The following is a 23,736-nucleotide window of genomic DNA, read 5'->3' on the forward strand; positions in this document are numbered from 1 at the left end:
GGAGTTTGGAAGCTTTGAGTCCTCATTTTCTGTTGTTAACCTTATTATTTCTTGGACCTTCACTTTGGGGGGGAGTGGGCTGTTACAATGAGCCCAATTAAACCTGTCAAACCCTTATTACTTTCCTAAAGAAATTAATCTTTTTTCTGTAGAGATTTAGTAAAAGCCCGATTTAAAGTCTAAACTCCAGCTGTGTCCCTCTTTCATGTCTCATAACATGCTGTTGCACTACATTAAAATGGCTGTAGTAGCAACATGTGTTAGTTTCATCTGTGGAGGCTTGGGAATGCTTTCCTGGGGCCACTTCAAGCTTTGAACTTGAGGTAGAAGCCCAGGTGTTCGAGGCAATGGATTCTTCACTGCTGAAAACACAGCTGATTCTGGAAAATTTCTGTTGTGAAATGTTTAAGGATCAAATGTGAGAACGTCCTCTGTTATTGATGGGGATGCAGCAGACTTCAATCTGCTAGGCATCATTTGTCAAACTAGATCTCCCTAAGGAGGAGTTTCTGAGATAAAAAATACCTTACTTCTCTGTTTGCTGCCATGAATAGGGCAAGCTAGCAGGAGAGTTGATTGGAAGAGCTGTAGGCCAAGTCACTTAGAATTGTACTGAAACAAATAATTGTAATCAATTTCTGATTGTATGGTGCTCACAAGTGTAATGATAGAAGTGCAAAATATAATTTGTGGATTTATGCACCAAGTCCCCATGAGCCACTTGTCAGTTTGTTGTTGGGTTTTAAGATGTTGCGTGCCTTTTTTGATGTTGACCTTATGGTAATTCAGTCCAGAACTGTGAAGATTTTTCCCAGAAAACTGGTGAGTGCTACTTGTAGCTTCAGCCAGCCTTGATTTATATCCAGTGTAGGCCTCACAGAGGAACCATTCAAGGTGTTTTCTTCACACACTCTTAATCTGGGCTTGTCCACGTGTGCTTTCTGTTCCATACATAGACTAGGAAAACAGGTGCTTTCTATCCACTTTAAAGTCTGTGAGATTAGGGAACGTGTAGAGCCTCGTGTGAGTAAGACTGGATGTGAGGGGAAGATCTCCAGCTAGTGGTGCTTGTGTGGAAATGCCTGTAAAGCAAAGGTATTTGAACACCTTCTCAGCCTGGAGTATAGTTGGCCTGGAAAGGCCAGTCACTTAGACCTTTGTCACTTCTGGCAGCAGTAAACAGTGACTGAGCAGCATAAAATTGTCTGGTTCAGAAAATACCTTCTTGCCCCTGGAAAGCTTGCACATCTTGCAGCAGCATCATGCAGTCCCAGAGCTCTAGCATACTGGGAACTGGCTCAGTGAGTTACATGCTTCTGCTGTGGGTCTGTCAACCTTTTTGACTATAGGTTTTTAATGATTTACTACAATTTTACAGGATATTCAGGCCCTGGGGAGAACACAGATATCTCACAAGAGCTTTCACCTGAAAAATCAGTTGTCACAAAATCTAATTATTCAAATAAATCATTTGCTCACCCAAGTACCCTGCTTCACTGCACTGATTCTGGACAGCACAAGGGAAAATCAAAAGCAAATGGTGAGATAACTCTCCTCTATGGCTTTCTGGTTCTGTCTTTCATTGCCAATAAATATGTGAGCAGCACTAACATATTTGAAAACTGATTCTTATTGTATAAATTTGGCTATTCTTACTCAGAGATGTGTGTATTTCTTTCCCCTGCTTGACAAGACTGGGTCCAGTTCGTTTGCCTGTGCTTGATGTTGCTGCTTTTTACTTTGGCATTACTTTCATACACTCTTCAAGACTGTTGCCCTTATCTCAGAAATCAAACTCATTTTGCGGGGTGTTTTTCCAGTGCCTTATTAACTCCTAAAATAACTATGTTACAACTTAATAATTAATTTTTTCATATTTCCAGAAGTATCTACAATCTAAGAATTCCTTCAGAGTTAAAAATGGGTGCTTCGCAAGCTTGCTGTGTTCAAGTGACCATTGGGTGTGGTGATGTGTAGTTGTATTGATACAGAATGAATATGGTTATAATTACTTTGAGCTTCATATGAGAAGCTCTTGAGTACTGTTTGTTTGTGTCTTCATAGTACTTCATCCACACAACCCATAAAAATCTGGCTGCTGTGTACCAACTTTCATAATTCTCAATGTCTTGCTCCATGTTACTATTTACTGATACAAACTGGTACAATAAAAAAGATAAACATTTGGTTTTTCTCTTGTTCTTAAAACTCACAGATATGAAGGAAATAGAAAATATATGACAGCTTGATTCTATACAAGAACTTGAAATTCCTTTTTGTACAGATACACTGTTAAGAATCATTTGAGCTTGTTTTGGGTGGGGTTTTTTTGTTTGTTTGTTTTTGAGGTTTTGGGGTGTTTTTCTTGGCATAACTTTGTTATTAGACAAAAGTAAAATTTAACTTCAGGTAAATTCCCCTTCATAGGCAAAACAGGAAACATTAGAAACTATTGAAGTGCAGATAGTGGTGTTGTCTTGAAACACGTTTTACAAGTCTGAGCAGTTGTGTTTCTGGAGTATATCAGCCATAGGATGTAGAGTTTAGTAGCTTGGCCATCAGTTGCTCAGAGTTCGTTTGATCATTTGGTAGATTTTGAAAATGGTGAAAAATACCAGAAATTATTTTATTTCATCCTTTTAGAATTGTTTTTTTGCTTTTTGCATCTGCGGAGCTTGTGCCTAGATAAACAAGATCTGGTGTAAACAAAAGTGAAACTTCCGTGTAATATGGAAGTGTAGTGTGCCTAACCTGTCACTTCCACTGTACTTTAGGAAAAAGTGTCCTAGTTCAGAGGTGGAATAGAACTTTTAAACATGGAAATAAACTAGTGTGTTGGGTTCTTACCCCTTTGACAACAGCTGCTTCTCCAAAAGATACAGTTTATGTCACAGACTAGTAGTTCTGTTTTTGCATTCTATGATTCTGTGAGCTAAATGATGAAAGTATTTAGGTGACACCCCACCATTGTACTCAAGACTAAAATTTTTACCTTCCATTCCCCTCTAATTCATTAAATTATTTTCAAATAATTAAAATACCTCATCATCTTCCTCTGACCCTCCCATTCTACCCCAAGGAAGATGCAGACATTGATTTAATATTACTGAGGTAAGATTCTCAATTCAGCATGCTGTTCAGTTTAAATTTTCTTGGCAGTTTTATTCAGTCTAGGATGCACTAATGTTTCAGCTAAGTAGTGTGGGTGCATTCTGGAAGAATACCTTGTGCAGAGCACTGCCTGTGAGTTTATAAATGCATCCTAAACAGAAGATTAAATGAAAATAATAATTTCTGAAGCAGGATTAAATTCTATTTTGGACTCAGTATTTCTGTCATGGAAACATCACTTCATGAGATTGAATGGTTCATAAAACAGAACCCTCATGCCTCTTTTTGAGAGCTCTATACTAGAAGTGCCAAGTCACAATTCTGTACCACTTGCAGCATCTAGCATGAGTCCTGTTTGAACAAGTCTGGTTTTGTTGTATATAGTTTTGTCTGAAGAGACTTCATTCCTTGGTTTGCGATGCTGTATGTTGACAGTACAGTTGTAATGACAAAAGCTATTAGGATGGATATTTTGAGGGAGCCATTAATGAGACTATAAAAATTCATTATGTAGTAACCTTCAATAAATGGTTAAAATTGTGGTATTCCTTCAATTACACTGTGAACTTATGCTTTTTAGAATGTATGTCTGCAGACTTGGGATGAGATTTTTGAGGGACCTTTTTTAATAATTACTCAGGATTTTATGTAAATACTTCTTGTACAGAGGATGACACCCTGAGTGAGTCATCTATGGATAGCTTGCCTTGGAGTGACGATGACTGCAGTCAGGATGTTGATGTAACCACCAATCCTGATGAAGAAGTTGAAGAAAGTGATTTTGAGATTGTTCGGTGTGTTTGTGAAGTAAAAGAAGAAAATGACTTCATGATTCAGGTATGAAGTGGAGGGGAATACACATTTCAGTGAATGCTATGAAGGTGTCAGTAGAGAAACTTTTATTTTGTACATGAAATAATAAACTATTGTTGTCTTCCAAAGGCATAACATTTTTTTGAGGTATTCTGTCAGGGTGACTGCTACAATAGTTAACTTCTGCTTCATAGTACAGTTTAGGATTTTTAATTGAAGGAAAGAGGGAACGTTCACTCCAAGTCAGAAATGGTTCATTTGTCATTTGTGAATTTTTCTAAACATAGAAGACTTTCTTGATTCTGAGATCGCATATTTGAAATCAGTGATGTTTTTTGGGCTCCCTCTAATTTAGATCCTGTTCAGAACGTTGCCATGAGATAGTACTGTACTTCCCATTCCTCTGCCCTGGTAAGAAGCTTGACTTACACATACAATTCTCCAGACAGGCTTGGGGGGGGGCAGGGAATTAAAAAAAAAAATTGAGGGTTTTGCTTTAAAGCAGAACTGCATTTGTCATTTGTCCATTCTGCAGTAGTCTGCAAATTCAGAATTCCTAACCTGCCTAAGGCCATCTGTCCATTCCACATGTATTTCTAGTATTTCTCCTTCTTAAAACTGTTGATGAAAACCTCCTTGGAAGTTACTTGCCTATTTACTTTGAGATGTTTGTAAATTATCAGGAAATCATTTTCCTATGTAGCTGCTTTAACTATCCCACCCAGTTCCTGTTAATTTCAAGAGGCAAAGTCAAAAAATCAATTCAATTTCTTCATAATTTTTTGCTCTTAATTAATTTTCTTTGAGTTTCTATACTATTTAATCGAGCCTTGCTGTGGAAGGTATTATGCTTTGTTTTTTGCCCTTCACTGTCAGGATCCAACACTAAAAGTACCTTGAGTTAGTAAGGAAGGGTGTTGCTTTCTCTTGAGCTACAAGTGGCTACTGGGGATATTTCTCCTCAGAGACACCTTCGGCTCGCAAGCAGTTACTATTAAGCACTCGAGATAGGCCCATGCAAAGCAGAACTCAGTTTACCTCTAATAGAAAAGTCCAGGCGATAGTGAAGAGGAAGAGAGTGTGTTCTGCCAGAGAGTTAAATCCAGAGTTTATTCCAAGGTATTACAGTTCCGAATCTCAGTACTGCTCCGAACAGACCCCAACCGCATGGCTCCAACGCCTTTTAAGCTCACAGGAAGGTGGGGGGGGGAGGACAGGTGAGCCACCAACCAGGTGGGAGGGGGAGGATCTCAGGGAACAATGACATCTGGACAGGCCAATGACCGCAGGCCTGAAGGGCATCTTTTGAACTTCTGCCAATCTCATGATGCCCTTCCTGAAATGTAGATCTTAATACAGTAATCCGGAACTGGGCAGGAGACAGGCAAGGAGGAAGTAGTCACAGCTGAGGGGAAGAACCTAGCTTTACACCACAACAGAAGGGTGGAGTGATGGGCAGTGGTCAAGTGTAAGTATATAGCATCAGACTTTACAGGAGGAAAAAAGAGTTCAACAGTGGTGACTAAAGGGGGTGGATGTCCTCTGAGGAGATGGTTTACAGAAAATCACAAAGAAATAGCCTGGGAGTATAACTGGCAAAAGTTCAGCACTAGGTTAGGATTGCAGAATGTAGGGGACTGTCAGCTGGCTCTGGACACAGCCTATGGATGCCTTTCCTTTAAAGTTTCGTGGGCTGTTTCTAAGATTACCTTGCTAGGTTGAACTAGTTTGGGTGGGCTTTTTTAGCATATTGCAAACTTTTAAGCATTTGTATTGATTTGTGAAAGAATTGGTCTCTGGAAGAGAGATGCAGATAAGCGGTATTGTGATTATCTGCATTCTTGATGGGGATTGAGGTAATAGGAAATATACTGGCACCTGGGATACCTGCTTGGGTTTTCCACATACCCATCTTCATATCGGAATGAGGAGCCAGGGCAGTTTATTCATGGATCTCGCTGGAGGTTCATTGCTCCCAATATATGTGTATCCCCTCTTCTCTTACAAGAGGGAGAATGCTAAGCATTCTCTTTCAGCTGTGTTCATTGCCATGAATGTGCCAAATATAGAAATAATGCAGGAAAATGTTAATTTAAAACACATCAGCACCTTGTCCATGAAAGACTGGGGAACACTAAAATTTAATGAAACTCATACACAGTTAAAATGGGAGTTCCTTTAGGTATTGAAACTAATAATTTGCCCCCACATTCAAAAGATTTTATAAAAAGTTTTCTTTGACCTGTACTTGCCTTAAATTAATTGTCTTGAGCAGTTTGTGCATTAAAGATGTCATTCATTGCACTGGGATGCAGAAATCTGGGTTTGCAGTTATAGAAGTATCTGCTTCAGTTAGTAGAAATTAAATCTGGAAAAAGAAGTACAGAAAAATAGTGTATTGTTGCTTAGTTGCTTAGTGCTGTTTTGTTCCAGTCTGTAACTCTGCAGGGAGGTTACTAGACTTCATTTATGGAGCTGGTGTAAAGCAGCAGTGTAGCATTGTCTTGTGTTCCTTCTGGAGGCACAGCATTCCAATTTTCTGGTGAGGCCCAAAGAAAACCCGACAGACTGTTATTGTCCCTTCTTTTTTAGTTTTTATACCGAAACACTGGTGAATTTGTCTATGATGCAGAAAGTTCTGGGTCTGGATTTGATGGCTTCAGAGATGATGGATGTAAACAGACTTCAGATATTTTTGTTCTGGAAGGTGAAAAACTGCTTTTAAATACACATCTTATGGGTTCGGTTATTTATTTTGTGACTTGAATTTCAGTTTAAATATTTTTTGCACAATGCTGTATGTTTTTTCTCTTCTAAATCTCCTGCTTGACATGCTTTGAAACTCCCTACTACCACGTGGGCAGGGAGTAGTTTCTCAGTAGCATGTGCCAGAGCAGTAACCTGTAGCCTAGCAGCCACAGTGTGCAGTAGAACCTGCAAGTTAAAGAATGCACCTGTACCCCGAAGAGGTAAATATTTAAATATCAGTTGAGTTAAATTTTAAAAAGTTGGGATGTTTGTGCTGGTTTGATAGTAAACCAGTAGGAGAAGTGAACCCCACACAAATACCTTGAGAGAGATTTCAGGTCAGAGTTACACTGTCATTAGAAAGATTACAGTAAATGCAACAATACACAAAAACTGGCTTTAAGTCAGACTACAGCCTGGTGACCTGTTGGTCAGTGTGGGGGTCTCAGTCCTATCAAATAGTGACAGCAGTCCTGCAAAATGATGGTTGAAGTTGAGAGCAGTGATCCTCTGGGAGGTCTAGTCCTCCTGTAGAAGTTGAGGTCCTACTCTGGATCTGTCCAGTAGTCGTGGTGTCCTAAATCCCCAAAGCACCCAGGTTATTTATGGTCAGATACGAGCAGGATGCTCAGTACCTCCCCCAGGGCAGGGAATTTCGCAATGGAATGATGTAATCCTTTGAGTCATAGGATGTTTTGGGGAGTCCTTGCTGGCCTAGGTCCTTACAGCTGCCCATTGGGGCATTAAGGCCCGCTGGCAGAAAAGACCCTGGCAGAAATGGCCGATGACCCCCTTAGGCTGGATGTAGTTATCACAGTAAAGTCAGTTTGTGAAGACAAAAACGACCCTGATGTACCTAGGTTGGGGGGGGGGGAGGGGTGAAGGGGGGGCAAGGGTGTGGCAGCAGTGTGGGGGGGGTTTGCCTCTTTCCTTTATCTAACACTTGCAGCCTGCCGACCCACCATTAACAGTTCATCAGGAATAATGTAGATGGGAGTAGAATGCAGTTTGGTTACAACCCTACTTGTAATCTAGGACAGATGCTTCACTAGAGTTCTGGGCAAAATTGCCTGGAAAAACACTGAGTGCAGCTCTGTACAATATGGCATGATCTACAGGATGCAGGTGTAACTAGATCCAGGAGCTCCTTTCTTATTTTTAGCACAGTCTGTTTCTCTTAATCTGTTTCTTTGTTTTAGAACACCTTTTTCTGGCTCTCGTTTGTGAAAGGAGGGTTGTGTCTGCCTTTTTTGAAAACATCTCCCAACTGCATTAGGACTATGTACCCGTTTTGGAAGGCAAAACCTTGTTGGTTCCATCTTTCAGAAACCTCTTTCTCTCTAACCTTTTATATTCTCTAATCCCAGAGTACCCATCTCCTCCACACCTAGACTGCTTATTTAATGCAGGGAATATTCGAGGTTTGGTTGTCCTTTTCTGTCTCCTAGCTTGAGGTAGGGCAGGAGATAAGAGCATTAAATAAAGTGGTGTTGAACACAGACAAAATGTTTAACAAGTTGGCATCTTTGTAGGTCAATGAAGAGCAACATGAGAGATTCCTTGCAGTTGCTGTTAGGTTTTGGTTTAGCTCACACTGCAGTCCTCTACATTGACAACATTTCTGCTTTTGTTTATACTCTGAGAAATAAAGGGTATATGATCTCTTGTCTCACTGCTTTGGAAGATAGTAACTTTTAGTTGACATCACAGGTTCCAATCAAAATAGACTTAATATTCTTATGTGGGGTTTTTGTTTCAGTGGTCATAGTCTACAATCACAATTTTGTCTCATTAAAATACTGATGGGGAGAAAATGACAAACAAAACATGAATAGTTTTTTTTCCTGCTGTAGATCTGTGTGGCTTTAAGAACAGTGACTGCATTTTAAATAGTGTAACTATACTAAAGAAATACTAATTATATTCAGTCATTGCCAGTATGATTGTCCTGCCTTGGAAAGATGTTGGATGCTCCTAAAGCTGGTGCAACTCATCTGCACTGCAGGTCTGTGTTAGTAGAGCTACATTTGAAGTAGCTCTACTTCAAATGATTCTTGTACCTCTTGTTGGAGGTACAAGAATCAGTAAAGTATAATATTGCCTACTCCTGTGTGACATAATATCTCTGGGATTTGATGACTGAATGTGGATTACTGTTTGAGGGTGTCAGGAAAATTAATCCACCAACATCAGAGGTTTATATCCAAAAAGGAGACAGAGGAGTCCTTTTACTTTATTTGAATAAAGGGAGAAGCCATGGGGCATTCCCCTGGGGTCTCTCCAATTTTTGGAGGACAGTTTATTTGGCACTGGCCTTTTTATCCCAATTTCCCGGCCTCATTTCCCTTCTCTCTTTCCCCTTTGGCTGAGGCACTTAAGAGGATCAGACTTCCCGGAATGCCTGATACCGAAGACTTTCCTCTAATGGATAACCCTCCCTTTTCATTTTTAATTCTTATGGAATTTAGGGTTTTTCCCCACTGTTTCTTTCATCTTTCAAAAACCAATTTAATTTATCAGCAAACCTACCAGTTTATTAGTAAAGGCAAATATCTTTTTCCATTCATCAATCAGTGGAATCCTTCCCATTGTTTCTTTTATCTCTCAGTGCTAGTTTTATCTACCACCAGACCCACAGTTTTTTGTAAAGACAAATCTGTCATTCCTCTCAAGGGGAAAGCTTTTGAATTCAGAAAAATTGATCTGTTTTGGTGAAGAAAGTTTAATTGCTCTGTTGGCTAACCTGGTTATGTGCACATGCGTCTCATGAATGATTTTCATTTCCAAAGGGAGTATTTTTGTACCTTTCAGAATCTCTGCTTATACTTTTTAATTGTCATTCTCCAGAAACACACATGAAAAATGTATGGGGAGGGCTCGCATTTTATTATAGTCTGTTTCTGTAATGTATTTGTTTGTAAGTGGAAGGTAAGGTGTGGATATTAATAGACCTTTTTGTCCTAAAATATGTAGATCCTGTGTTTCTTAATTGACATAATAGTATTGAGCTCGTCTAGCTTTCATTTCTATTAATGTGCGTTTCTTGACTTTGAACAGTGTGAAGAGTGTCTGTGCTGGCAGCATGGAGTCTGTATGGGCTTACTGGAAGATAATATACCTGAGAAATATACCTGCTATATTTGCCAAGATCCTCCAGGTACAGAAATTTAAGGTTACAGACCCTTTTTATATATGTAGTAAATCTGGCAGTTTATCTATATCTATCTCTCTGAAAAACTACACTATTTTTTCCCCCCACCTGTGTCTGTCACTGTAAGTAAGTTTCAGTTTCAGAAAGTTTAATTTATGTGAGTGTCCATGAGTCAATATTATGGAATTGTAAAAGGACAGGAATGAAAAAGACTGTTTTCACTATGATGACCATCTGTCACGTATTTGCTGTAATAAGGATTGTACTGTCTGACTATGGCAAATGAGTGTAGAAAACACTCAGGAAGCTCAAGCAAAGACTCCGCATGGGTACATCTTAGGGGATGTGGCTGCAGCTCTCCCTCAACAAATTGGCTGATGCATTCTTTAAAATAAGTCAGCAGAGGGCTCCTGGCTCTCCACAGCAGTGGCTCCTGTCGTTGACTGCATTACCTGCTGTCCTGGTCTGATGCTTGGCCAACACCAGCAACCCATAGAAGCCACTCACTCACCCTCTCCTGCTTCAGCTGGGCAGAAGAGAGAAAAATTTAACAAAGGATTCATGAGTTGAGACCAGGAGAAAACACTCCAAGGGCAAAACAGGCTTCACTTAGAGATACAAGGTGAGTTTATTACCAACAAAATCAGAGGAGGATAATGAGAAATAAAATGAGCCTTTAAAAACACCTTTTCTTCCCTCCACCCCCTCCCTCCTTTCCACTGGCAGTGCAGGGAGACAGGGCATGAGGGTTTGGTCAGTTCATCACTCAAGGCTTTCTTCCACTGCTCAGGGAGAGAAGTTGTTCCTGTGTGAGACCGTGAGGTCCCTCCCACAGGAGACAGTTCTCTGTGAACTTCTCCAGTGTGGCTTACCAATCTCATGAGCAGCACTCTGCCCAAAACTCTGCAACGTGAGCCCCTCCCACGGGCACACAGTCCTCCCAAAACTGCTGCAGCGGGGATCACTCGTCCACGGGGTGCAGTCCTCCAAGGACAGGCTGCTCCAGCCTGGAAGCAGGGGCCCTTTCTCTCTCCACGGGGTCTCCCACTGGATCACGGCCTCCTCCAGGCATCCACCCACTCCAGCCTGAGCATCTCCCACATGGGCTGCGGCTGCATCTCTGCATCCCCTGTGAATCCCTGTGGGCTGCAGGGGCACAGCTGCTTCACTGTGGTCCTCACCACAGCCTGCAAAGGAACCTTGGCTCTGGCACCTGGAGCACCTCCTCCCTCTCCTTCTCCACTGACCTTGGTGTCACCATGTTGTGTCCCTCACATGTTCTTATCTCTTCCTCTTCTGGGACAAAAAGAAAAAACTGTGCACCTTTGTTTTGTTTTTCTTCTTAAATCTGTTATCACAAAGGCATTACCAACCTCTCAAATTAGGCTAGCTTTGGCCAGCAGCATGTCCATCTTCAGAGCCACCAGGGACTGGCTCTGCCAGACATGGTAGAAGCTTCCAGCAGCTTCTCACAGAAGCCACCTTTGTGGCCACCAAGCTCGCCCCCCTCCCACTACCAAAACCAAGCAGGGCAAAACCAACACACCTGCAATAACCTATATACTGGTATTTACCTGGGGTAACACAGTCAGAGTTGAAGAAGCAATACGTTCTCTCCTCCTTAGCAGATATTTTGAAATGTCTTAGTGTTGGAAAATCCCAACTCTACAGAGACAGGGCAACTGAGAGGCAATTTAAAGATTTTTATCCTGTTGTCAGTCTCGTGAGACATAAGAGCTGTAAAACTCAATGCCATTCCATCAGAAGCCAACCTGTTTCCTAGTTACAGTACCTTTTAAATGTTTTTCATCCTATTAGCTTTGGCCACACGGTGCTGCTCATAATTCTCACACCAATCACCTATTACTTTACCGCACATGGTCTCCCTACAATGCATCTTTCACAGTTCTAATTCTCAAAAATATCTGGTCTTTTTACAAGCCATCATTTGAAACATGTTTCTAGTTCAATCTCTGTCTCAACAATGTCATCTCTATTCCATGACCTTTCTAAGTCAGCACACCTTATCTCAGAGTTTGCATACAGATGTACAAGACTGTGTGAGCTTCAGTCAGGTTTTGGGAATCCTTTACAAATCCATTTCTCACATCTTAGTCCATCTTACATAGCACGTAAAATTCCATTTAAGAAAATAATTTTTGACTTTGACCTGTATTTATTACAAAGCCTTTCCGAAAGTGAAAAGGATGAGGACTTGAGTCCATGGTTATAAATGGCAAGAAAATTAATCTCTTTTAAAGAATGAAAATAAAGAATCTCTTTTAATCTCTCAATTAAAAGACTTTTGGTTTACATACATATTTGTACTGTGATCTGAGGTTTTTTTGGCTGTTGAAAGCTACCAACTCTTTTGTACTTTATCTCCTAGATTTGTGTAGTATGTTTAGTGCTGTTGTTTGTACTCCCAGCAGTGAAGACATGCTACATCTAAGTTTTAAACTTTTACTACAGAGTCAGGATTATATTTAAGGTTTCTCTAGAGTATCTTACTTCTAGAATTTTAACCTTCTATTAAAGTTATTTTGCTTTATAGCAGTTAAAGGTAGTTTTAAATGGGACCAAAATGCACTTGCAAACTGAAGTTGTGGCATCACACTTGAATGAGTGCTTTTGTGCAGAAAATGATTACAGCTTCATTTGTTTAATTCATCATTAACTATTAATTTCAATTATCTGAAGTTTACATTGGAGGGGACCTAACTTTTACCTTTTATCTCTAAACTAATTTTACTTCTGTTGTGAAAAAGGAAATCATGTCCAACTTTTTGACTGCAAAGATGGCTTTTCCGTGACTGTTTTTTGTTGCTTTGATTTTTTAAGATTTTCTAAGCTTTCTGATTACATTCTTGTAATGAACTTTCTCACACACTTTCTGTAAATAACTCATTGTTTTGCATTCTTTTATGAAAGAGGAGAAATTTGATAGACTGTTAGTTTGTCCAGTGTCATTGGAGAGGTGGCAGTGTCACCCTCCAATCCACTGTCACTTTTGGAAAACTATAAATATTGGAGTCATAAAATTAACATTCCCTTTTTTTCTTCATCTTGAGAGCAGCGGTGTGCACTTGTGTTCTTTCGTGTCTTATAATAACAGTTTTTGGCTTGAGGTGAGCTGATAGGCTGTATGAATCTACCAAGAAGTGGTTTTTAAAACTGAGCATGGCTATTCAGCAAACTCTTACTTAGGAGCTTTCCCCCAGTCTAAACTGCAGGGACTTGTAACAGCACCACTCATTCTATTAGAAGTAAAAAGCAAATTTAGTGTAATTTTGTCTAAAATCTGCACTAATTGCTGTTTTGCTCAGGTCTTTTTGAATCTGATAGGATTGTTAAGAGATTTGTTAACATTTGCCCTTGCTTAAACATGAGCAAGATGATTATGTAGCACAATTGCTTGTGGGCATAGTCTGGTGTCTCCTCTTAAGGTTATATACTTCAAAAGGGAGCACTTTTTATCTCAGGGTGCACGTCACCTCAGTTGTTCAGGTGACCATGAAGTTCTCAAAGTCACTGTTTTATTCTTGTGGACTGAACTGTACTTTCTGTCACAGATGTCAGCTTCTCTAATGCAGACATTAATGAGGGAGGGCCAATTACGGTGGCCACGAGTGTCTCCAGTGTGGTTCTGACCATTCAAAAAATTTTGCTTGCCTTCCTGCTTGATACAGTGTATCTGCCTGGAAGGTTGAGCTGATCCACCTTTCAAAATTCTTTTTTACCCTGTCATGATTTCTGATGCCACCTAATATCCATGGATTTCTATGTAGTGCTAGCCTCAGTCTAGTACAGGTAGCTGCCTAGTAACTCCCTTTTTCTTTTTTTTTTTTTTAGCTTCTCCTCTAGTCGATGTTAACATGCTTATATTGGAGACCTTTTTGCAGTTATGGTTCCCAGTCTGTGCTCCAGTTTTAAAACACTGGTTTTCTGTGCTTGCTGCCTGGGCTGTACATAGGCAGTGACTGATGCAGTTGTTTCTCTGGGTGCTGAGCTGTCCACTGAGAAATTCTGTAGTAAATGTACATTTTACAGGGTGTGGGGGAGCTTTTGTTAGGTATTTAATGTGAAGGGTTTTTTGTGTGTGTTTGCAATTTAGTAAGCATCTTTTTTTTTTTCCTTGTGATGCCATTTGTTTGGCAGTTTAAGTTACTTCTGTTGATGCATTTATCACATTCAACACTGTTTCATTTCTGCGGTTGCTGATACTCAATATCAAGAGATAACATTGACATCTCTTAAGATAGAATTATTATTAATACCTTGACTTAGGCAAGTTTTCTATTGGAACCTTAGCCTTGAATCCTTCAAAATGTATTTTTGCACAACTGTACTAGTACATGTTGATGTTAAAAACAAGACCACTGGGAAGCTGATTGCCTTTTTCTGCATGTTACTGTCTGCAGAGAGCTGCAGTCAGACTGTAACTTCTGTCATAACCACGGTTATGATAAGACTAGACAGTGTGATACCCTGCTAAAAATACACCTTTCTCAGCCTCATCTGTAACTGCCTGTTGTGGATGTCCTCTGGTGGAAGTTGGTGTCTGAATGTTTTTACAGTTGGGCAGAGGTTTTTGACTTCCTGCTTTACAAGTTCTTCATTTCTTCATTGGTTATGTCTGCTGTTACAGGTTCTTCTTTGGTTCTATTGATAAGAACAAATAAGCTGTTGCCGTACCTGGAGATAATCAAAATTACTATCAGCAATGTCAACATTTCATTTTAACTCACTCATTACTGTCACTTCAGGTCAGAGGTCCAGCTTAAAGTACTGGTATGAAAAGGAGTGGTTAAGTAATGGTCACATGCATGGCTTAGCATTTTTGGAAGAAAATTACTCCCACCAGAATGCCAAGAAGATAGTGGCCACTCACCAGCTGCTTGGTGATGTCCAGCGAGTGATCGAAGTCCTGCACGGGCTGCAGCTGAAGATGAGCATCTTACAGTAAGCAGTATTTAAGTACCAGCTGGCTGTTTTCATCAGGAATTAGAGTGCAAGTGTAAAAATAACCAGAAATTCAGACTTGCATTGCTGTGTGGATTTAAAACATGGTTTGAATTGCTAATGTGATCCTTGGAAAGGACCTGGCTATTTGAAAACTGTTTAAGTGGGATGAGTGTAAATGGACAGTGTGTATGGAAAGGGTTAAACAAGTTAAATTAATGACAGTTTTTCCTAAATCACCCAAATGGATTTTAAATAAGAGCAGGATAGACTTATAACATTTGGCAGCACTTTCTTTCTCCATTCCAGGAAATCTGGTCATAGCTTCTCCAAGAGTAATCAGGTATTTTTGTTTGGTACAGTATCTTGTTTTGGTGCAGTGGTAGAGTGGTGGCACTCTCAGCAACCTGCAGTACTTCATTTCTGAAAGGTTATTTCAGCTATATCTACAGAAAATAACTATTATCCAGCAGTTTTAAATTTACTGAATTCCATAATTGTAATTTATTACTTGATAAATTGCACGCCAGCAGCTGTTTGGAAAACAAAGTGATTTTGGCATTCTTTAGACCCTTCCCCCAAATCTGTGGTAATGCAGGAGGTCCACTGACATGGAATAATGCTTAAATCAAGAGAGGAGCCATTTTAATATAGGGGTTTGCTTTTCCATTATGGGATCCTTTTATTTAGATCTGTAAGTAATCTCTTTCCTTTTTGGAGACTGAAACAAATATTTTAAGGCCACTCCTTGGGCCATTTTCTGAAGATTGACATTTGAGTTTCAGGCTTTCCAGCTGTGAATTGAGATTTGCATAGTACTGAGGTAAGAAGCACTGGGGTGTATATGTGATGGTTGCTGGTTTTTTCCTTTTCTCTCCCATGCTGAAGTTAGTATGATGGCCCAGCTTAATTAAAGGTGAGGTACAGTCCTGTTTGGATCATCTGGTTAAGAGCTTCAGCTGCTGTTTTCTTTATCATTATAAAATAGAAGGGATTTGAAAAATTGCTGAATTAGAATAATTATTATATTGTTGATGCAGATCAGCAGATAGAGAGATGATGATTTCACAGGTGCCTGAAATTATTAGGAGTTGCTGGAGTTGCTCGAGTTGCTCAGTGTTTTAGGGAGGTTGTTCAGTGTTTCACGTAGGTGGCAAAGGACCCAAGGTGACCCTGGCAGTGCCATGGGAGGGTGAACCTTCAGCAGGCAGTTATTGAACCTTCAATAACTTGAAAGGTTATTCAAGTATTAGCATTTGAATTTTCATCCTTAGGTAACTGGTGCATAATTTTTCAGAAAAATTTTCTGTCTTTTGTAAAATTATCCCTTGCTCTGTTCTGAGCAAAATACAGTTTCTTTAGGTGTAGCAGATGAGTGGAGTTCAAGCAGAAAGCTTTGGTAAATGAACACCTAGCTTTCATTTTTCCAGGTATGCCTTCAGGATAGTTCACCAGGGAGCTCTGTCCTTGCTGTGCCAGCACTGGAGGCAAAGATGCTTCTATAAAATAGTCTGAGCACATCCTTGGCAGCTCTACTCACTTTGGTTTCCTCTGAGAGACACTGAAGAAACCTGAGCTGCTGTAGGATGGATTAGAAAGCAGTCACTACCGAAGTCAGCTGGTCATGTTTTGTTGAGTGGTTTGGTGAACAGCTAGAAAAGCTGGATCAGCTGAATAGAATAAGTCTGTCCACCTTTGCAAGGAAGCAGAGAGGGGGGACTTGAGAGCAGCTCCTCCTTTCTGTGCAGCCCAGTGCAGCAGGGGCTTTAGAGCCAGGATTTGCTCTGCTGTGTTCCTGCAGCCTGTAGCAGATGAGCTGCCGCCCCTTTGAAGATAGCGGAGTATTGTGCTTTGCTCTCCTTTTACTGTTGTTTTGATGTTTTACACAAGGAAGAACATGGGTTCCAATGCTCACTCTGAATCTTTTGTTTGTTATATCTGTAATAATCTGATACCTATAGTTGTCCCTTCTGCTGGAATAAATAATGTATTAGTCAATTTGAAGACAATTAAAATAAGAATTTTCCTAAGAACAAATGAAGGGAACTCTGGCCCCTATAGGATACCACTACAGTGTGCAATGTTGGTGTACCATAGCTTTACTAAAAATATCCCTGTTAAAATTAATTTCTGCTGCTAATAAATTGCAAATATTGAAGCAAAATGTTCCATGAAGGGCCAACATTGGTGAAAAGTCGTATGTGTCTATTTGCAACTTATTCTTCAAGTTTTTTCTTAATCCAAACTTAGGCGCTGGGGGTTTTTTATGGTTTTTGTTTTTTTTTTTTCTTAATTATTCTTAATTTCTTTATGCAAGAAGATAGTTTGCTTAGTCTCTTTGGCATTTAAATTGGATGGTTTACTTTTTTATGTTTGAACAGAAATAAAGAACACCCTGACTTAAAGCTTTGGTGTCATCCATGGAAGCACATCACGGTGAATGAAAAAGTCCATACAAAACACATCATTCACTTTGAGGAAAACTGTTGCAAAGAGGAGACAGCAAGTTATAGAACTTGGAATGGGACAGTTGAGAAACCCTCAACAATTCCTTCTGTGGAGGAATCTTACATTACGAGTGAACACTGTTACCAGAAGCCTCGGGCCTACTATCCTGCCATAGAGCAGAGGCTGGTTGTGGAAACAAGAGGTTCAGCCATGGATGATGGAGTAAACAGAATAAGGGAAAATGGGGATGATACCTTCTCAGAGAGGTTTGGCTGGAATCTGGACCAAGAAATATGCAAGATGGAAAATGAATCTAAACACAGTTACTCTAAGGTATTTTTATTAAAATAGCCCTCTCTGGTAAAGAGCATGTGTTTTCCTGGCAACCTGCAAACCTCAGCCTTTTTTAATACTGGTCTGTTTGTGTTTATTTTTTTGTTAGACTGTTAAATTTAAGTTGCCAGTAACAACTAAAATGATGAATGTGATCAACTCCTTCATTTTATATTATAATTTAAAACTCTAGGTTGACTTCTGGACCTCAAGTTGTTTGAAGAGTGTGAACCATGCATTATGGTCCTCTGGTAGCTCATTGCTGCTTACTTTTGTGTACTTTTAAATGAAACATAAACACTAGCAGAGAGAGAACGGGCCAAGCATGTATGATATTACCAAATAGACTGGTAGGCCATCTTCTAATTATGTCCATCTTGTACAACCATTGGTTGTATAGTTCTTTCTAATAGCTGAATTAATTTTAGGTTCTTCAGGCATCATTTCAGGATTGGGGGGAAAAAAAGTATCAGCCTGATACTTTTTTTTTTTAAGACTGATCACCATGCAATAGTCCTGTATCTTCTTCTCACTAGAGCACTTTGAGTTTAGCTTTTCAATGCTTGGTTCTCATTGTCAGCTCTGTCAGCCTAGTAGAGGCCTTTCTAGTTTCCAGTGCAAAGATTTTGCTTCTATTAGTACCAATTCCTATGAAATGTGGGCTGAGAAATATTGAAAACCCTCTGGGAAATAAGGAGCTCTGGAGCCAGGCTAGGGGAGCTATGGGTGTTCACCTAGAGAAGGATTCAGGGAGACCTGAGAGCCCCTTCCAGTACCTAAAGGGCTCCTGGAGAACTGGACCTGGGACAAGGGATGGAGGGACAGGATAAAAGGGAACAGCCTTAAGATGAAGGAGTCTAGATTTTAGGTGGGATATTAGGAAGAAACTCTTCCCTGTGAGGGTGGTGAGCCCCTGGCACAAGTTGTCCAGAGAAACTGTGGCTGCCCCTGCATTCCTGGAAGTGTCCAAGGGTCCAAGGCCAGGTTGGACGGGGCTTGGAGCAGCCTGGGATAGTGGAAGGTGTCACTGCCATGGCAGGGTTTGGAACTAGATGACCTTTAAAGGACTCTTCCAACCCAAACTATTGTTCAATTTTATGATTCCATTAAATATTTGAGCTCTCTTTTTTTTAGATTTAAGATTAGGATAGCTCTTATTTCATCCATATGTAAGTTGTAATTTGCTTCTTATAACACAATCTCAAAAGACTGACAGAAGTTAAGTTTCCTAGAAAGGGAAGTATTTTAGTTCTTCAATCTTAAAGAGCCTTTTTCTAAAGGGTCATATTTCAGCAGACGGATGAGAAAAGTAGGGGAGTAGAATGAGCACTGCTGATGTTGTAGTCACTTTTTGTAAGGAGTGGTAATGCTTGTTTGGAGATGGTTCAGCAAAAGATTTAGTAGCATTTAGATTAGATTCCTTTAGGAAAAATCCCTTTTCACTCCTAGATTGTTTGCTCTTTAGTTGATTATTGTCAGGTGAAGAACAGCTTCAGCATTCCCTGAGATGCACAGATTCAGTGCAGGATCTTCTAGTTAAAAAGTGGCAGGGAGATAACTACACACGTGTATGTTACCTTCAGAAAACCAGATGTTTGTAAAGTACAAATAGTTTTTAGCAAAATACCCATAAAAATATGTTTATATTTAGATCTTCTTGCCCAAACCAGGTTAGTGTGTGTATTTGGTCTCTGTCGCTCCCTGGCCTATGAGGAGTTCAGCAGTTACGGGGGACTGGGAGGACTTGGGTAGTTTGGCTCCCCAGTTCTCTTTCACTGTAACAAATATTTAATGTGTGTATTTCTGCTAGGTGAGAGAGTCTGTCTCTAAGAAAGTCTCTCCAGAGGAAGCTATTGAAATGAAATTGCTGGAAAAAGACAAAGAGGGAGTAGTGAACTCACAGCTGCAGTGGCAGCTCAATCTTTTAGCTCACGTGGAATCTCTGCAAGATGAAGTCATACATAGAATGGATTTCATTGAGAAGGAGCTAGATGGTAAGTAGTGTTATTCTAGTTTAAAAAACTTCTTTTTTTTAGCTGAACTACCTGTTCAAAACATGTTAACTGGAATTTTACTTCTTCAGACCTACAAAGAGATGAATGTTTCATTATCACATTTTCTAAATAGAAAATAGACATGCTGCTGATGTGGGGGGTGGATTTTAAAACAAAGACCAGAATTTCACAGAAGTAGTTCTAGTTAGGCAATCTCTAAATAGTCACATCAGATGTTGTACTGGAACATCTTTGTGTCTTTTTGGGTTTAGGTTTTTGTCATTCTCCAAAAGTCTTCTGTGTGTCTATTTGCATTTCTCTGTTCTTCAGGGCCTTGCTGGCTATCTTAGCCCATTCTAAGTGGCCTCTTCAGTGCACAAGGCTCTTATCCTTTCCGGTCTCTTCCAAATTCTTCACTTAAATGTCTTTTAAGATTTTTGTAGTAATGAAAAACTTATAAATCCTTTGTGTTGCAATAAATGATTCAGGATAGCTCTTCTTTACATTGGTAAGTCTGATCATTGCTTGTATAGTGGTTATAACAGCAGCTTTACCTGCAGGGGAATCCAACTTCTGCCCAAGTAAGAGCCCCCTCTCTTTGTAAGTAAGGTACTGAAAAGTTAGCTAAGGGGCTATTTCAGCTAAGAAGGTCAGTCAGGGCTGTACTGCCTAAAGAAGCTCTGGTTCCAAAAAGTTAGACTTTTTGTACCTGCTGCTGAGCAGATGTCTGTGCAGTGTGTTGCCGCTTTGAGCAGGAACTTTCTTACTCCAAGGTGGGATGTGTCAGTAACGAGCGATGCTGCTGGTTCTGCAGCAGGTGCTGCCCATAGGTAAAATCTACCTGTTGATCTGGTTGGTGGCAGTGGCTGCTCTTGGCAGAGGTATTTATTCTGTCTTGAAGGTTTCAGTCTCCATCTGCAGTACTGTCAACATCCCCAGAACTCATCCTCGTCCGACCTGACCATCTTCCTTGTGAGCATATTGCATTGTCCCTTGACTTGTCTTCTGCTCGGTGGGATTTCTTGTTTCCCACAGAGAAGCTTTTTAAAGCAAGAGTTTATTTTCCTTGTGGAGCACTCTGCTGCTTTGTGCTTTTCATCTTCATTCCCATTTTGTGTTACCCAGTTCTGTTTTGGTCAGTTGTGTTCTGTATTGATGGCAGATCTCTTTCGTTATGATAGTCCCATCTTTGATGGTGTAAACTCCCTGTACCACAGTGTCTTTGCCCTGAAATACACACAGATCAGAAGAAGTTTAGCATGAGGTTTCACAATGTCTGGTCCAGAGTTTTCCTTTCCTGATTTTTCCTCGGAGCAGCAGCTTCTCCCTCCATCCCCATATGACTTATTTGGTTATGTATCAAAAGTTACTTGCAAAGATTGGTGTGAGGTGTTCAGTTCTATGATTTCTCAAATAACTGTTGAAAATATTGCCCACTGCCTTCTCAAGATTTACAAAAGATTTAAAGAATTCTTGTTTTGTGACTTGAGATGAGCTGTTTGATGAGAACTGCAGTAGTGACAGATTTTTTTCTTTGCAGTATTGGAGAGCTGGCTGGATTACACAGGAGAGCTGCAACCCCCAGAACCACTGGCTCGACTGCCCCAGCTCAAGCATTGCATAAAGCAGCTGATAACGGACTTGGGCAAAGTGCAGCAGATTGCGCTGTGCTGCTCCACATGAGCCTGGAGAGCTCCGGGCTGGAACTGCCTGCAAACTGCAGTGTCTGATGGGAGCACACCTGAATCTGTAAATTAAACTAGCATGATGCTTGCATGGGATGCAGATTGACTTCAGGGACTTGTGAAGAAGTGTTGTTCAAAGAAGACCAAAAGGGTTATTTCAGGTCTATTAGACAATTAAAATGCGGTGGAAAAGGTCATACTCTTGTCTCCAGAGATTGCCTGTTGATTGATAAGTTAGACTAAAATTTTCACTCCCTACAAGTTGCTCATCAAAATGGTAGACTTTTTCATCATTAAATTGACTAAAATTGTGCCACTGAATAACAGAGTTCTAAGAGCCAAAAAAGTTTGGTTGACAGGGGTTGTAAATAACTGTGTAGTGACTCATGTCATGTTTTATTTCTTCTGGTTTATGCATACTAGCACTCAGTATTTAATCATTAGGAGATGTTATAACAGTTTCAGACTTAGTAAGTATGAATGTCCAGCTCTTAAGTATAAGTGTTACGTGGAGGTTTTCAAGTAACAGTGGCCTGACCCACACTTGTGTTACATTTAGTAATGTAGCAGGAGGTCACAGGTGGATTGCACTTATTTTCAGAATAAATTATTGTTTTCCATATTTATCCTCTCACTGTCACATGACCTGGTACTGCCCGTGAAGGTGGTGTTTATGTGTATTCTTGAGCTTTTCTATCCGGCCATCCTGTGCCTCCTGCAGCAGTTGCTGGGGGGATTCCCTCGTTGCAGTAGTATGGAATGCAGCCAGGAAAGGACTGGAGCCACGCTCTGAGTTCAGACTGCAGCATGGTCTGTCATGGATATATTTTCTACCCATTTGTTAATAATTGCCATTCTGGTTATATTTGGAAATCTAGATTTTTTTTTCAATACTCTAAATGTGTTCATTGTAAAGACTTGCTATGAATGTGTGGTTTTGGGAATCAGTTTTTGTGTAAATAAAGCCTCAAAATCTATGCATGAGGTGCTGTCCTTGCAGACAGTGAGTGGGTTATTATCTTAAATACTCTGTGTTCACAAAGTCCCTTTTTATACCTTAAGTTTTAATTTTCAGTTTGTATTTCCTTTGTGATGTAGGTGACAAGGCTGCTGATATTCAGTCAGGTTATACAGAACCTTTGCAATGTTGTGAGCATTTGAGAGGTTCAGAGTCTTTCAGCTGCAGATCACCACTCCTGAAATAATGGCTGTAACTTCAGTTTTCCTTCATAGATGTTGCTGAGTTCAGTTCCCTATGGAACACAGTGAGCTGGTTTTGCAGTGAGAGGGTGTCCTTAAAAAGCTGGATTTGTTACCCTTATTTTATTGTGTGCAGTGGTACTACCAAAGGGTAACATTCAGAGTTGTAATGGAAAGGCCCATACCTGTACGAATTACTAATTTGGAATATATATCTGTAATGTTTTTATTCTGCAAAGAATAATGAAAATTTGAAATATCCAGTATTTTTATAGGAGTTACAGTCTCTACATGGTGAATATTTTATTTCCTTCAGAAAACAAAATAATTAGGCTGCTCTAGGTAGTAACTAAGACTTATGTCAAAATTCAGTTCAGGAAATAATTTGTCTCACAGTTTTGTAGTACTGTGTTGGTATAAAGTGAATACAACGTATATACAGCAGAAAAACAAACTTTTCTGTAACACAGTTGGAATAAAGCTTACTTTGTATTTTAAGGATCACTTGGCTCTCTGAAGATGAGACCAATGCTTATACCTTGGCTCATTCCTGTAAGGTACCTGAGCTCATGTAGCTCAGAACAGCATCAGAGGTGCCTCCCAGGAAGCTGGTGATTTTCAGGTGAAATAGACCAGAAAAGGTGTTCCCTGGTTACGATCTGTAAAGAAGGACATGCTGTGTGGGAACAGCTTGGTTGTGCTCCCAGTCTGCGGGCATTCAAGCACTCAGTCCCTGAGCTGGCTTCTTGCTCCAAAGGGGGATTTCTTCTCAAGTAATGGCTTTTTTGTGCTCATTGTGTATTTTCACTTGTCAGTTTATTTTTGCTCAGGGCAGTATTGGAGGTTTGGAAGAAAAGGCATTTCCCTTGGGTAGATCAAGTTGCAGACCCTGGAGACTTGCATCCCTTCAGTAGTGCTGGGGAAGCCCTTGCAGATAAAGACTGAAAATATTTATTTAAAATAGATTAGTACTTCTCATATTCAGGGAAGAATCTTCATTGTGCTCTGCCTGGATTCATTTCTGTCCCTTTTTTTTGCAAGTTTCCTCATTTTTAGTCTGGACCAACTGTTCAGACTGACAGGTCACTTTCTTGTTTCTTTAAATCACTGGTAAGTGAATGCAACGTGGAGCCTTGATGAACTGAGCAAACATTGCACTGTGGGTACACACGTGTTTGTTGATGCACTAAGGGGCTGTACATAGAATTTTGTTTTGGAGCAATATTTGCAAAACTTGAAAACTTCTGTATCTTGGTGTTTGGAATAAATAAAAAATAGGTTTTGTTGTTTA

General features: G+C 40.0%; 1 protein-coding gene across 6 annotated transcripts in view; it reads left to right on the forward strand.

Moving 5' to 3' along the window:
- The window catches only part of PHF20 (PHD finger protein 20), a 77,390-nt gene extending 53,654 nt beyond the window's left edge, over window positions 1–23,736 (forward strand). For all 6 annotated transcript variants that reach the window (XM_050982124.1, XM_050982127.1, XM_050982126.1 and 3 more), the window contains 7 exons: window positions 1,379–1,540; window positions 3,779–3,948; window positions 9,730–9,829; window positions 14,590–14,785; window positions 17,167–17,566; window positions 19,377–19,560; window positions 21,101–23,736. In XM_050982124.1, the coding sequence (XP_050838081.1) occupies window positions 1,379–1,540; window positions 3,779–3,948; window positions 9,730–9,829; window positions 14,590–14,785; window positions 17,167–17,566; window positions 19,377–19,560; window positions 21,101–21,243 (1,355 nt within the window). In that variant the 3' untranslated portion in view covers window positions 21,244–23,736. The remainder of the gene's footprint in view (window positions 1–1,378; window positions 1,541–3,778; window positions 3,949–9,729; window positions 9,830–14,589; window positions 14,786–17,166; window positions 17,567–19,376; window positions 19,561–21,100) is intronic.

The sequence above is a fragment of the Serinus canaria genome, chromosome 20, assembly GCF_022539315.1.
Source record: "Serinus canaria isolate serCan28SL12 chromosome 20, serCan2020, whole genome shotgun sequence".
Taxonomy (NCBI): Eukaryota; Metazoa; Chordata; class Aves; order Passeriformes; family Fringillidae; genus Serinus; species Serinus canaria.